Source organism: Thunnus maccoyii, chromosome 3 (genome assembly GCF_910596095.1).
Source record: "Thunnus maccoyii chromosome 3, fThuMac1.1, whole genome shotgun sequence".
In the NCBI taxonomy this organism is placed as follows: domain Eukaryota; kingdom Metazoa; phylum Chordata; class Actinopteri; order Scombriformes; family Scombridae; genus Thunnus; species Thunnus maccoyii.
Genome location: NC_056535.1, coordinates 32,995,032 through 33,008,290, shown reverse-complemented (window position 1 = coordinate 33,008,290; position 13,259 = coordinate 32,995,032). Strand labels below are relative to the sequence as shown.

Sequence of the window (13,259 nt, the reverse complement as noted above, 5' to 3'; positions counted from 1 at the left end):
CAATGATGTAAAGCACGGTGCTGCAATAAGAAAAGAAGAAAAGGGGGAAGATGATAAGAAGTGGGGGCGGATCACTTTTACTAAAATATCAGCACAGGAAACAACTGTGCAGACGGTGAATGTCAGAAATGAAAAGAGGAACCAACATAACCGACTGGAGTTAAATAATCTTACTGAGAATTTCTTCACCCAAGAACAACATGAAGAGTTTCCTTCTGCTCATCCTCTCACTGATGACAGGTAAAAAAAGGTTTATTACTGCCTGATTACCGACTTTTGAGACTGGATTGACAACTGTTACAGCTCTGCCTCTTAAGAAACTAACCAGTTACTGCAATTTTTAAATGCCAAAAATAACGCCAAATATCCATTAATTCGGAAATCAATAGCATTTGGGAGCCTCTGAGCAGAGCTGTCTCAAAACTTAAGTCAATGTCTGTGTCGTTGCCTAGGAAACTGCGGGTAGCAGTGCGTAAGTGAATGGTGAAGCAGAGGAAAGGTTAGCAGTAATTTGTCAATCTGGCAGTAAATGTGCAGTACAGACTACAGTGTGTCTGTTAATAAATGCTGCAGCTTGTCAAGACCAAGAAGGGGGTTAGCTCCGAAGTTAGCAACAATGGGCCTTGACCTGATGATGCTAAACAGACAAATAGAGAACGGAGAAATATGTGGCTGTTATTCCCCCCTGCCCGCCAGGCCAAACCACTCAGCCTAGGGGAAACACTGCAGTTTCTATACATCCTGTTCTGTGGTTTCACTTATAGCTCAACTTTTTTAAGACAGGCCACAGTAGCAGTCTATTTATTATTACAGTATAGTACTGTTAAAAAGCTCACTAACTTTAACCAACAATAAAATACAACTCTTCTTTAATAATGCCGATTTTATGTGAATAGCTTCGAAAACAGGCCTGGCTTATAAGGAGATGGAATTAGAGAAATCTAAACAACTTTTCAAGTTTCTCTGAGCTCACTGAAAATCCAATTTTAAGAGGTGGGCCTACGAGCATGATTTGTGATATCACAACTAGTTTGGATCAAGTCGTGGTTCAATATTCCTCTTACTCGAGTGTGATGTGGAAACTTGAAGAAGAATTGTTTCAGTGTCTGACATGATGGGAACTTTTCTCTTTGTCTGATCAACAGGCTGTGAGGCCTCGTCTGAAGTGAGGGGATGTAAAGGAGGATGGGTTGAACTCACCTGCAAATATCCAAAAGCAAATCAGGAATATCAAAAGATAGAGGTTATTAAACCCAGAGGACAAAACATACGAAGCACTAAAAAGTATAAGTGGGAAAAGGACGGCAGATTTTCCCTGTACCATGATACAAGAAATAAAAATCTCAGGATGGCCATTAAACAACTTAAAAGTGAGGACTTTGGGGACTACAAATGTAAATTTGAGCAAGAAGATTTCTCATTCTATGACTCCAGGGAACAGGAACTGGAACTGGAAGTTGGTAAGAGATCTGGGGAGTACAACTATGAATTTTACCAAGAAGGTTTCTCATTCTATGGACCCAGGGAACTGGAACTGAGAGTCGGTAAGAGATGCTGCATCTGAATCAAAGAATTTTAACAAAACATCACAAAGAAAACATGAAGAAAACTAACAAAAATATAACAACACAACACACAGGCATCAGGCATTGAAAGACATTTCAGAAATGTATCTGTATTTTGTTTGCACATTATAATTACAGTATATTTATCCCATTGGGGTGGAAATCTTTGGGAATCTCACAATTTGATTCTGATCCTTTGTGTCACGATTCAATTCAGAATTGATTATTGATTCAAAGCCAATTCTTGATTCAATAAATAGAAAGAGAGGGAATATTTTTAGCTCTTCTGATGCTTCTTTCAACACATTGTGTGCCATTCACTGGTGTCCACTGAACTTTAATATGAAACATAACTGACATTTAAACTAAAAGGTCTTGATGAAGGTCACGTCTGGCAAACATAAAAAAGTAGAGAAAAGTGTGTGAAAGTTTGCAGCTTTTTGATTTAGAAAAGTGAACTGCATTCATTTGGAAGCATCTTAGTCTTCTTCAGTATAATAATAATGAAATGAAAGTATCATTTACTTACCAACATCACTGGTTTAATGTTTTATGTAAAATCAGAAGTTGGTCTGCATATTTTGGAGTAAGGAGGGGAAAAAGCGAAACGCTCCACTGTGTTGTTAACGTTCTGTCTTCAGTTTGCACAGCAGCCGACTTTCTTCACTTCTCCAGTTGGTTGAAGTTTTGTAAAGCGCAGTGTGGTCAGTTTCATGGTGCTGATACAAAGTATTCAGAAAATAACTCACCTTTTCCTGAAGACTGAATAATTAAGTCAATACATTTAAAAAGCTTGTCTATTTTGAAGATGAACAACAAAGTAACTCTAGTATGAACATGTTTCACATTCAGTGAGGTCTGCTTCTTTCAACTTTCTACTGTACAGAGCTAAACAAGTTAGCAAAAAAAAAAATCAATTTGCTATGAAGCAAACATTACAGGACAGGAGAGGCAGAATTAATGAAAAGATAAATGCACATGATGCACCCTTTACTGTATATGAGCGTGATGATACATTTCCAACATGTGTTAGCAAAGTATTACAATGTTCAGTTTTGCATGTTTTACTTTTCTTTTTTCTTTGCAGTGAAAGATGTCTGCCAGACACCATTTACTCAAACTGCGTATGAAACAGCTAAAACCACCATCACATGTGATTACCCTAACGAATACAACTCCAGTGTCAAGTTTATCTGCAAAGACAACAATGAAATCTGTGAGGAGATTTTATCAACACAATCTTCTGTAAAGTCAAACGGGACATTCACTCTCACAGACACCAACAGTGGCTTCAACATGTCCATCAGTAATGTGAGCTCACAGCATGCTGGTGTCTACTGGTGTGGAGTCAAATCAAATAAAGGAAATTACAGAGTTTCACGCAGAAAAATACAACTGCAGGTTGAAGGTGAGTAATACACACCTACAACTTCTTATATTTGATCATACTTAATATTAAGACATTGCTAGATGATATTGGCAAATACATAGTTTTTTTTAAATAGCAGTCACTTTTTTGCCAATGTTTTATTAAATGACTTTTTCTATCTACCCACAGGTGTTACTATCACCAAAAGATCCCCAACTATTGGACAGGATTTCACATACTGGTGTGTTTACTCAAAGAATAAATTAATGCCCAATAATAAATTCATCTGTAAGGGAGAAGATCCATCTATATGTCAACCTCTATGGAACACCGCAAACCTCAATACGAACACTGGGAAGTTTTCAATGGAGGATGACACATACAGGAGAAAAATCACCATAACTGTGAGAAACATAACAACAAACGACACTGGGACATACTGGTGTGGAGCAGAAAACAATAGACGCAGTAAAACATTCTTCCACAAACTGGAGATGACTGTAGGTGAGTGGACATGTTATTTTATTGCTAGGAGGTTATATTCAGTTCACTTCAAATCTTAATTTTCACACGCAAAGAGAGCAGTTAATTGCACTGTACAATGAAATTCTTATTTTGTGCTCCCCTCTGGCTGCCATGGATAATTAAACTTAAGTTGAGAATTAAATACAAAACTATGAAAAAATTTGAACTATAAACACAATATATAAAACCTTTACAAGATAAAATTACAAAAGTAGATACAAAGAAAAAAAGAGACATGTAAACACAATTTGTAGTGGTTAAGTCTGATTGTACATTAATGTGCATTGTACTGTATGTGCAAATATCCCTGCATGTGTAAGAGGGTCCATGCATGTGCAAGGTATGCAGAGAAGGAGTGACTGGTGACTTCAATTCAACTATAGCCAAAATCTGACTCTGGTTCAGATTGTAGGAGGCTAATTGATTGCTAGCATTAAAGGAAAGCCACAGTTTTGATTACTGTTTGATTTACAGTAAAGGGCGAGTTTGTTTTTGCACAATATGTAAAATGTCTAGTTATTACAATACGTACAAGAATGTTATTTTTAGTCAAAGAGTAACGTAGATGATACATGAGCTGTTTTGAGTCATGACAGTCCCGTAAACTGTAACATGTTTAGTTACACTTCATGTTCACCAGCTGCAGTTTACAGGACTGTCGTGACTCCAGAAGGCGAGTTCATTGATGGGCTAGCTGGTTCTGTCTTGTAGTGAATTTAACAGTCTCATCTACAACAAGGACAGACTGAAAATGACTCAACTGTGATCTTGATTTCTATTTGTTGATGAAGTATCATCTCTAATTACAAGAGTTTAAGTGCTGGGAGTCGACTGAACAGTTCCCAGATTACACTTTGTTCAGTTTGTCTCTACCTGCTGTGTAGCTAACGCTAGCTAGCAGCAGTCTGCAGGTATTAGGCTAAAAAAAATTGAGATTTGATTTTTTTTGGCCATAAACCCAGCACTAATGATATTTCATCTTATGAAGCTGTTTGAATAAATATGTGTTTTCCGCCTGCTGAGTGTCAAACAACATGACTCAACAAAATCATAGGAGGAAACCAATAAAAGGAAGTGGTCTCATACTAGGGTGTGATGTTAATCTTCAACTCTAACAACTTTTCTCCTGAATGCAGAACATTTTCATTTCCTGTTCTTAAACAAACATATTTCAAACTTTACAAAAGCTGCAGTTATTTAAACCAAACCTTAACTTTTACCTTAACCAAAGATTATGATCTTAATATTACCCCAAACTTTTTTTTTAGCTGCTTCAACTACAGCTTTACACCAACAACAGCCACAGACATTGATCTTAACTGTGTTTACTGCATCTGCAATAATCTGCATTTCAGGGTGTGTGCTGTTTTTATGAACTGTAAATGTTTCAGTGTGTTTTCACTACAGACATGCAACATTTTCCATTTGCTTTGTGTGATCAGCCACTCTGTAGCATTTGGCTTTCTATTCAAGCCGCAGTCAACTGTGATATCCTGACTGACAGAGTGAGAACACCTGCAGTCGTTGTTATTTATACTCTTGATTTCATTTCCTGCACGTCCCTTTCACCAGATTTCAGATGAGCATGCTGCAGTGACAGCGAGACTCAGCAACATGTTCAATCAAAGCTCTTAACAACTGATCAGTTTTGAAGTTTCTGTTCATTTTATCTACACATGAAGTGTCTTCATTTTAAAATTATAAGTTGCTCAATATTTATGCTTTATAATTCACACTTAAACCTTTTTTTTCCCAAGCCTGTCTTAAAACATGTCTCACATGCCTATCTACACATTGGAGGTGTCATTGATCATGTAATTGTGATCTGCGGTGAAGAAATCCATTCCTAAAGTAGATTTTTAAGAGAAGGGGATAAAATCCATTCTCCTTGTGCTGTGTAATAATACAAATGTAAGTTCAGCTGAAGCTAATATGAGGCTACCTGCTGACTATTTCTTGGTATACGCAATAGGACTTTTTTATTCACCTCATGCATTTCAGCAACAAGAAAGTGCTCCTACTCTGTAATTTTGTCTTTCAACTTCCTGTCTACACTAGAAGTGGGGATTGTGTACATTGACATTTGCTGCTTGAGATTACCTTGTGCCTACATTTTAACAAATATTTCACCTGTTTTATAAAATTACGTACAGTCTGAAGGACTGGAGGAGAATTGTCGGGTCTCTGGAAACGAGAAAAAAAAAAATTAAAAAATACTGAATAAATAAACAGTTTTATCTGTCAGGCTTAGAACAATTGTATTTTTCCTTTTCTATCCTTGTTAATTTATGAATGCACATGTACAACCTAAATGCATTTCTTTTTTGCTTTCAGCACCATCTCCAACACCACCACCAACATCACCACCAACACCACCACTAACACCATCACTAACACCATCTCCAACACCACCTGGATCTGTGAATCATGGTGAGAAAGCACATTTGATACCTTAAATGTTACATGTTTGAAAAACATTTTTGATTTAATTTCTGTAAATTCCTGTTAAATTTCTTGACAGACAGCTTTGAGTGATAATTCCATGTGTTCACTGTGTTTTAAATGGTGCTGGACATTTTATGCGTTGGTGTGGTTTATCTTGCAGGTGACGTTCGAGTAGTAATAATGATCATCTGTATATTTGTGCTGCTGCTGCTGCTTGTGATAATTGTGATCTTCATCTACAAACGTAAGGTTCATTAAGAGACTGCAGAACTTGAAACACACACATGCATACTGTACACACAAAACCACTCAAAAAAAAAACACCTCATGTACTTCTCTATCCTGTGAAGATGTGATGTCTAAAAAAACAAAACAAAACAGACAAACTGTAAGACGTCAAAAGTTAGTAGACATGACTTTTATCATGTGTGTAAGTTGAAATTTAGTTGACCTATTATCTCATTTTGGGGGATGCACACTTAAATCCTATTCAGTGAAACCAAACTACATAGATAATTAGATAGATAGAGATAGATTCTAAGCTACATAGATAAACAGCTGTATCAATAACAACTTGATGAAAAGTGCTGAAATTAATCCACTTCCATCCTTCTGCTCATTTCCTTTTTTATTCTGTTTCTTTTCTTGCTTTCTCTCTTTTTCTGTCAGGATTTTCATGTTCAAAACCCACAAGGAATGGAGCAGCAGCACAGCACATCAGAGAGGTTAGTATAAATGTGTCTGTGTGTGGTAGTACTTTATAGGTGGTATTCATATTGTCAGTAAAACAAGAGCAATACATGAATGATGCCAGACTTTTAAGTATTCCGGTTGTAAGCATAAGAAAGAACTGCCAGGACTCTCTTTCATAGAGATAAACTGTCAGTTAGTGCATTACCACCTCTGACAGCCAACAAACCAACAAATCTCCTACCTGTTATCTGGAGAGCCTCTGACATGAGACAGAAGCACACATTTTAACCAAATTTCCAGAAAATTCAACAGTACAGAAAAATTTGTTTTAGTTTGCGGTTCTATCCACTGCTGTTATGAGAATATTAGGAGTTGGGTCATCAAGATAAACTGTTGGTGGCACTAATTCTCCAGTCAATGCCATTAAACCAGAAGAAGAAGAGAACACAATGAGATGACGTAATTAGAAAAGCAGCAGTCAAACCTCAAACAGTGAAAGACGACATAGAAAACATGATGGAAACATGACATTTCTGTTTGTCAGAGTTTACACTAGACTTTTTTTTTTTTTGACTGCCAATATGGCCGTTAATATTCCAGAATTTCAGCCATATAGAACAACTACCGGACATATGTTTAAATAACCATATAATAGCCTACATTTAAACAGCAATAAAACAGAAAACACAAACGTATGATCCAACAAATGTATTTTAGTCAGCAGAATGAACTCCTCATAAACTTTGTGAACTGAGCACATAGGTTACAACAATAAAATAAAACAATTAGCCTTGCTCTTGTTAATTAAATGCAGCCATGCAGGCAGCCTGCAGCTGCAGCTCCGCCACCACCTCCACCTGCTGCGGTCTCCCCGAGCCCGCCTCTCACCGAGGCCGTACAGGGAAAAGTTAAACCTCCTACTGACCAATAACATGTTATTTAATCGTGGAGCTCCGGGCTGATCCGTTTGTTTCACTGTGTCAATGCTGGATGTAACGTTACCTGAGAGAAAACAGTAAGACTTTTCAGAGTCGTGTTAACTGCTGTCGAGCCAAAGCGCAGGGCTGCTGCTGGAGTGTGCAGCTTTTGAATCTCGTGCCACACGTAGTCACATGACCAAACTCAGTGAGTTTATCAGTGTCTATACAGCGGAGGCAAAACCAAACTTTTGTATAAGTTTATATTTAAGATGTCGTGGCAACATATCTTATAGGTCATATAATATTAGGCTATTTAATATGCTATTATTGAATTTATTTATTTATTTGATAATTGGCATATTTCCCACCGGACATTTTGGCCGTTGATATTTTCATCTGCCGGACAACTACACGTGATACCAGAAAAAAGCCGCCATGTGCTGATTAACGTAAACCCTGTTTTATGTGTTAATTTGAGGAACGTTACAGTCTCCTCATCAAAGTTTTTGTCACTTCAGTGGAGGCTTGAGTGACATTTAATTTCGCATGTCTCATGTACATCATCATATATTCACCACGTCTGTTTACATGGCACTTTGTCGCATTTTGCTTTCATCGATAAATCAACTTTTTAAAGAGGACATATTCTGCACATTTCCAGGTCTATATTTTTATTCTGTGACTCTATTGGAATATCTTTACATGATTTCCAGTTAAAAACTCCTCATTTATATTATATTGGCCCTTTATGCAGCCCCTCAGTTCAGCCTCTGTCTGAAACAGGGAAGTAGAGGTAACTCTGCAATAGAAGTGTTCAGCCTGCTCTGTACACTTTGACCATGTTTAACATAGACAGCCAGCATTATAACAGTATATAAATACGGTAAAAAAAACGGTAGAAAATCACTAGAAACATTATGTCCCCTTTAAAAAAAAAAATCTGATATTTCGGGATTTGTTCGAATTTTCTGTGTTTCTGTGGATGCAAATGCACCCACTGTTTAGTCTTCCATTATTAATATGCATGACTAAATAAGACATATAGCCATATATAAGTATAACAGAGTTTTCTGTCAGTGAGTAAATTCTACTGAGGGAGCGCAATGAGTCGTCCATCACACTGACACTGTGTCCATCTACCAAATACTTATTGTATGTTTGAATATCAACTACTCACTCAATTTTTTGTTCTTCCCTGGAAGGATAACTTCTATGAGGAGGTACAGGAGCGCGTCCAGGAGACAGGCTCAGGAAATGCAGTGGAGACAATTTATGCCACTGCCAACTTTCCCACAAACCCCCCTGCCTCGATGTATTACTCCACCATCATCTTTCAAAGCAGCACTGACAAAGTTAATGGTGAGGCGCTGATCCCCAGACCCAGCTCCTCTGCCTGTGAATATTCTACTGTGAGGAACAGCCAAAGTCCAATCTACTCTACTGTCTATAAACCATCAAAGACTTCAGAGGATCCTCTCTTACTGACAGTCAACAAGACACAACAGCAATGAGGATGACCCAGGCAGGAATTTATTAAATTTACAAAATAAATGATAAAGATTAATTTTTGATGGGTTGTAGTTATTTACAATGAAGCCCAACTCAGACTGTAGGAATTAACACCCCAAGATATTCAGTTTCTGGGCCCAGTCAACATAAAAACAGGATTCACTGCCGCATTGTTTAAGTCACCAAAGTTTGGTGACAGGACTGATTTGTAGAGACTAGATGAGTCCTTATGCTCAACTGTGAGAAAGTTTAAATCAACAATAGAGTATATTGTTGTATATATTGTTGTATATAGTGGCCGATAAGTAACAAGGAACTGCAGTACAGAAGTGTCAAATATAATATATATGTCTGGTAATTCAGTTTGTTCACCAAAGAGCACTGACAACTAGAGCTGCAACGATTAGTTGATTAATCAATTTGTTGATCAAAAGAAAACTAATCTGCAACTTTTTGATAATCAATTAATCCATTTAGTCATTATTCAATCAAAAGTGCCAAATTTTTGGTTCCAGCTCCTCAAATGTGACAATTCACTGTTTTTCTTTGTCATACATGACAATAAATTGAATATTTAACATTTTAGACAAAGCAAGCAAATTGAAGACATCACTGTGGGCTCTGAGAAATTGTGAATGACATTTTCTCAAATTTTTTTACTTTCCATTGACTAAGTTATTAATCGATTAATGCAGAAAATAATCTGCAGATTAATCAATAATGAAAATAGTTGTTAGTTGCAGCCCTACTGACAACCCTAAATTATGTTCATATCTCTAAAATATTGGTATTTGTTTTATATATGTAATGTTAATGTAATGCCATATATTTTTATATATTACTTTTGTTTTTAAGCACATTGAGTTTGTGCTATATAAATAAATTTGACTTGACTTGGTATTAGCTTCAGAACTCCAGTTTTGTTTTGGCATCCTTTGTATTCCTGCTGCACTGGTGCCATTTTTGACTAATTGTTTTCCAGCTCCATGGATTAGGAATAAAATACAAGAGCCTGTCCTAGCTCACCTACAGTAGCCTGAAGTGTAGATTTGGGTTTGTGTTGAATAATAAATCAAAAGGTTGAAGAAGTAGCTGCTACTCAATAATTACTTGTTTTTAGTTTATGTGTGTAGTTTAGTTGATTGATAAATTTTGCTCCAAATACCAAACAAAAATGTGTTAAAGCCAAATGAATCTCTTCAGCCTCTTTTAGCTTGCTGTGTGTCTGCTGCTGTGCAGGTTTTTGTGCTGTTAAGATAACACCTTTATAAAGTCACAGGTACGAGTGTAAGACATTGTTCAATATTCACTATATTTGTTTGTAGTTTTGTTTAAATGTCTAGTAAGAATTATTAGAACTTATATTGTGGACTGAAAATATGCCGAAAAGTGGTGTATAATCACTAACTAAAAGCTATCTATAACCATGCACTGCAAAAACAGAGAATGAATTAATAAGTAGTGTCTGAAATAGTTTTTTGACATCTGACACTAAATAATCTTTTACATAGAATCATTCAATAGTGAATTATTTCAGTCACAGTCCATGTCCCTGCAGTTTGTCTGACTTGTGTGATATTAAAAAGCACCAAACATTGCTGGTTGTTGTGACTCTTTATTTCTAAACCACTGAAAAAAACAATCCCACATTGCTGTTGAAGAGAAATGTTTATTTATCACATGTTGCTTGTGGTAGTGATTTTAAATAAGTCAGACTATGGCAGGCATTATATTATTCTGTTTTTCACTTTAAATTACTGTTACTGTTAATTACTGTTTAATTACACATCAATAGTAAACTGAGTAATGTCATTAGAAAAAGCTGCTGGGTTATTAGAACAATATTATTAATTATTAGAACACTAATAGAATAATAGAAATATATTAATTAAAATAAAAGTTCTTCTGAAAAGTAATAATTTTCAGTTTGACAAGAACTGAAATGGGTAATCAGTATTACAATCTGCTATCTAGTGAAAACTTTGCTCTTTTCAAAACCAAAGCAAAAGTCTCATCCTGTCAGATCAACGCGTCACTTTGATATTACTTAAAACATTTTGAGACATGTTGCTTATAGCTCATGTTTCCTCCCTTCCTTTAAGAGGTGAGATGTTTGTGCTATTTTTCTTTGCCTTGGCAAGCAAAACTAGCAGATTGTACAAGATAATTTAAAATGCTGCCGTGACATTTAATCAGACCAATCTTTCAGATAAGCAGCAGGTCTGCCACAAACTGCACTGAGACTTTCAACTGTTGCTTCCACGTAAAGACGTATTCTGCACATTTACACGTCTCTATTTTTTAATGTTGGGCTCTACTGGAATATCTTTGCATGAATTACAGTACAAAAAAATCTTTAACTCATACTGATAGTTTATAAAGTCCCTCAATTCCATCTCTGTCTGAAAAAGGCTGATTTAGCTCCTGTCTCTTTTAAGAATGCATGACGAGTCGACATCAGCTCATCGGCAAGGTAGAAAAAAAATCGCAAAGGAGCTTTCTTGCTACCATCGCTCGCTCTCCTCATCCACTCTCTAGTTCATTTGACCACTGCTTCTCTCTCTCTTGTCTTTTTTAAAATGCGTTGGGAAGCCGTCAGCAACTTTTACTTTTAACCTTAACAAACAAAGAGAAACGTCCTCCCCTCCTCCTAGTAATGTTTTTGTCTTCCCTCATGGCAGGGTTGTACAGCGTTTAGGGGATGCATTTCTCAAAAAGTTGACTCTCAACTTTCTCGCTGCGGCACCCCTGCAGCCCCCACCCCCACAGCCTATACGCACAATGCACAACCCGTCTGCTGCGGGCTAGGAGGCTGGTGACGCATGCACATTGAAATCATGAAAAGGAAAAAGTCATTTTTTTCTCAATGAAAAACGTAGTCTCCTTGAAGCTTATGACAAACTACCAAAAATGAGCCAACAAGATGCAGCAGCAAAACAAGTGTTTAAACATCTGTACTGTATTTTGAAAGTCAATAAAATTCGTTAAACAATCATCCGCTTATAGTGATCAATGTGACCCAGACGGATGTGATCACAATAAGCAGTTTCCACTGTATAATTATATCCTTGGGAAGTGTGAGTTATCTTCAACTCTTCTACAACCCCCTGGGGAAGCTTTTGTCCTACAGACCATATCCTGTCATTTCCTGCAACAAACTAAAAAGCAGGCTCACATGGAGCAGGTGTTTCAGACAAGCTGAGACTCTCTGGTGTTTTGCTTGTGGCTTTTACTTCCTGACTGTTTTACGCTCTGCGTACTTGTGGCTCTGTCTTGCATTGCCGTCTACCACAATGTCAGTCTTGATACTATCACCAGATTCAGCACATAGTGAATTTAATATATATATAACCACCTACTGTATGTATATAGAGTAACTTATCACTTTTCTACCCAGAAAATATTTATTTCTGCACTCTGTATTGTATGTTTGTATGCATTTGTGTTGTATGTATTGTATGTTGTCCATGTGTTGTTTCGAGATGTATCTATTTTTTCCCTTTCTTGTCAGTTCATAATAGTGATACGTTTAATTATCTTTGTTCAGCTTGTTGTCCTTGTGTATCTTTCTGAAGATTGTTGTGTGTAAGTACATTAAGAGCATTGTAAATATGCACCTTGTATGTGTAAACAGACTTGGCCAATAAAGCTGATATTATATATATAGTTGGAGTCTACTAATGCCGCTATATGAGTAATCTGCAACATTTTCATAATTGTCTCACTGACTCTCTATGGCCAACTGACATAATACTATATCAAGCATAACACAATTAAATTCAAGTTTTACTTTTGTTTTAAGTGCATGTTTCCCCCTGATTTTAATTTATTTGTACTATGGCTCCTATAGCTGCTGCTGTCCTGAAATAAATACGCCCCACTGATTATGCAAAACAAAAAATGTCACCACAGTTACGCAGATGACACACAATCTTACATAACCATATCACCAGGGGACTCATGGTCCAATACATGTGCTGAGTGAGTGCATTAAACAAATCAATGATTGGATGAGCCAGAATTTTCTTCAATTAAACAAAGAAAAAACTGAAATAATTGTTTTTGGAGCAAAGGAAGAGCGAAGTCAGCTCTCAGCTAATGTTAAAAACTACAAATCAAGCCAGAAATCTTGGTGTAGTCATGGACTCACACCTGAATTTCAACAGCCACATTAAGACAATCACAAAGTCAGCCTACTATCACCTGAACAATATATCAAGAATTAAAGGACTT

General features: G+C 36.6%; 1 protein-coding gene across 2 annotated transcripts; it reads left to right on the top strand.

Moving 5' to 3' along the window:
* On the top strand, positions 1-3,589 carry LOC121893717 (polymeric immunoglobulin receptor-like). 2 transcript variants are annotated; one of them, XM_042405690.1, is made up of 4 exons: positions 1-240; positions 1,146-1,460; positions 2,653-2,973; positions 3,124-3,589. In XM_042405690.1, exons 1-4 carry the CDS (start codon positions 201-203, stop codon positions 3,495-3,497), a joined length of 1,050 nt encoding a protein of 349 aa, XP_042261624.1. In that variant the 5' UTR covers positions 1-200; the 3' UTR covers positions 3,498-3,589. The 2 variants fall into 2 exon arrangements, with proteins under 2 accessions (XP_042261624.1, XP_042261623.1); XM_042405689.1 differs by having other exon boundaries at positions 1,146-1,544.
* The last annotated feature ends 9,670 nt before the right edge of the window (positions 3,590-13,259 follow it).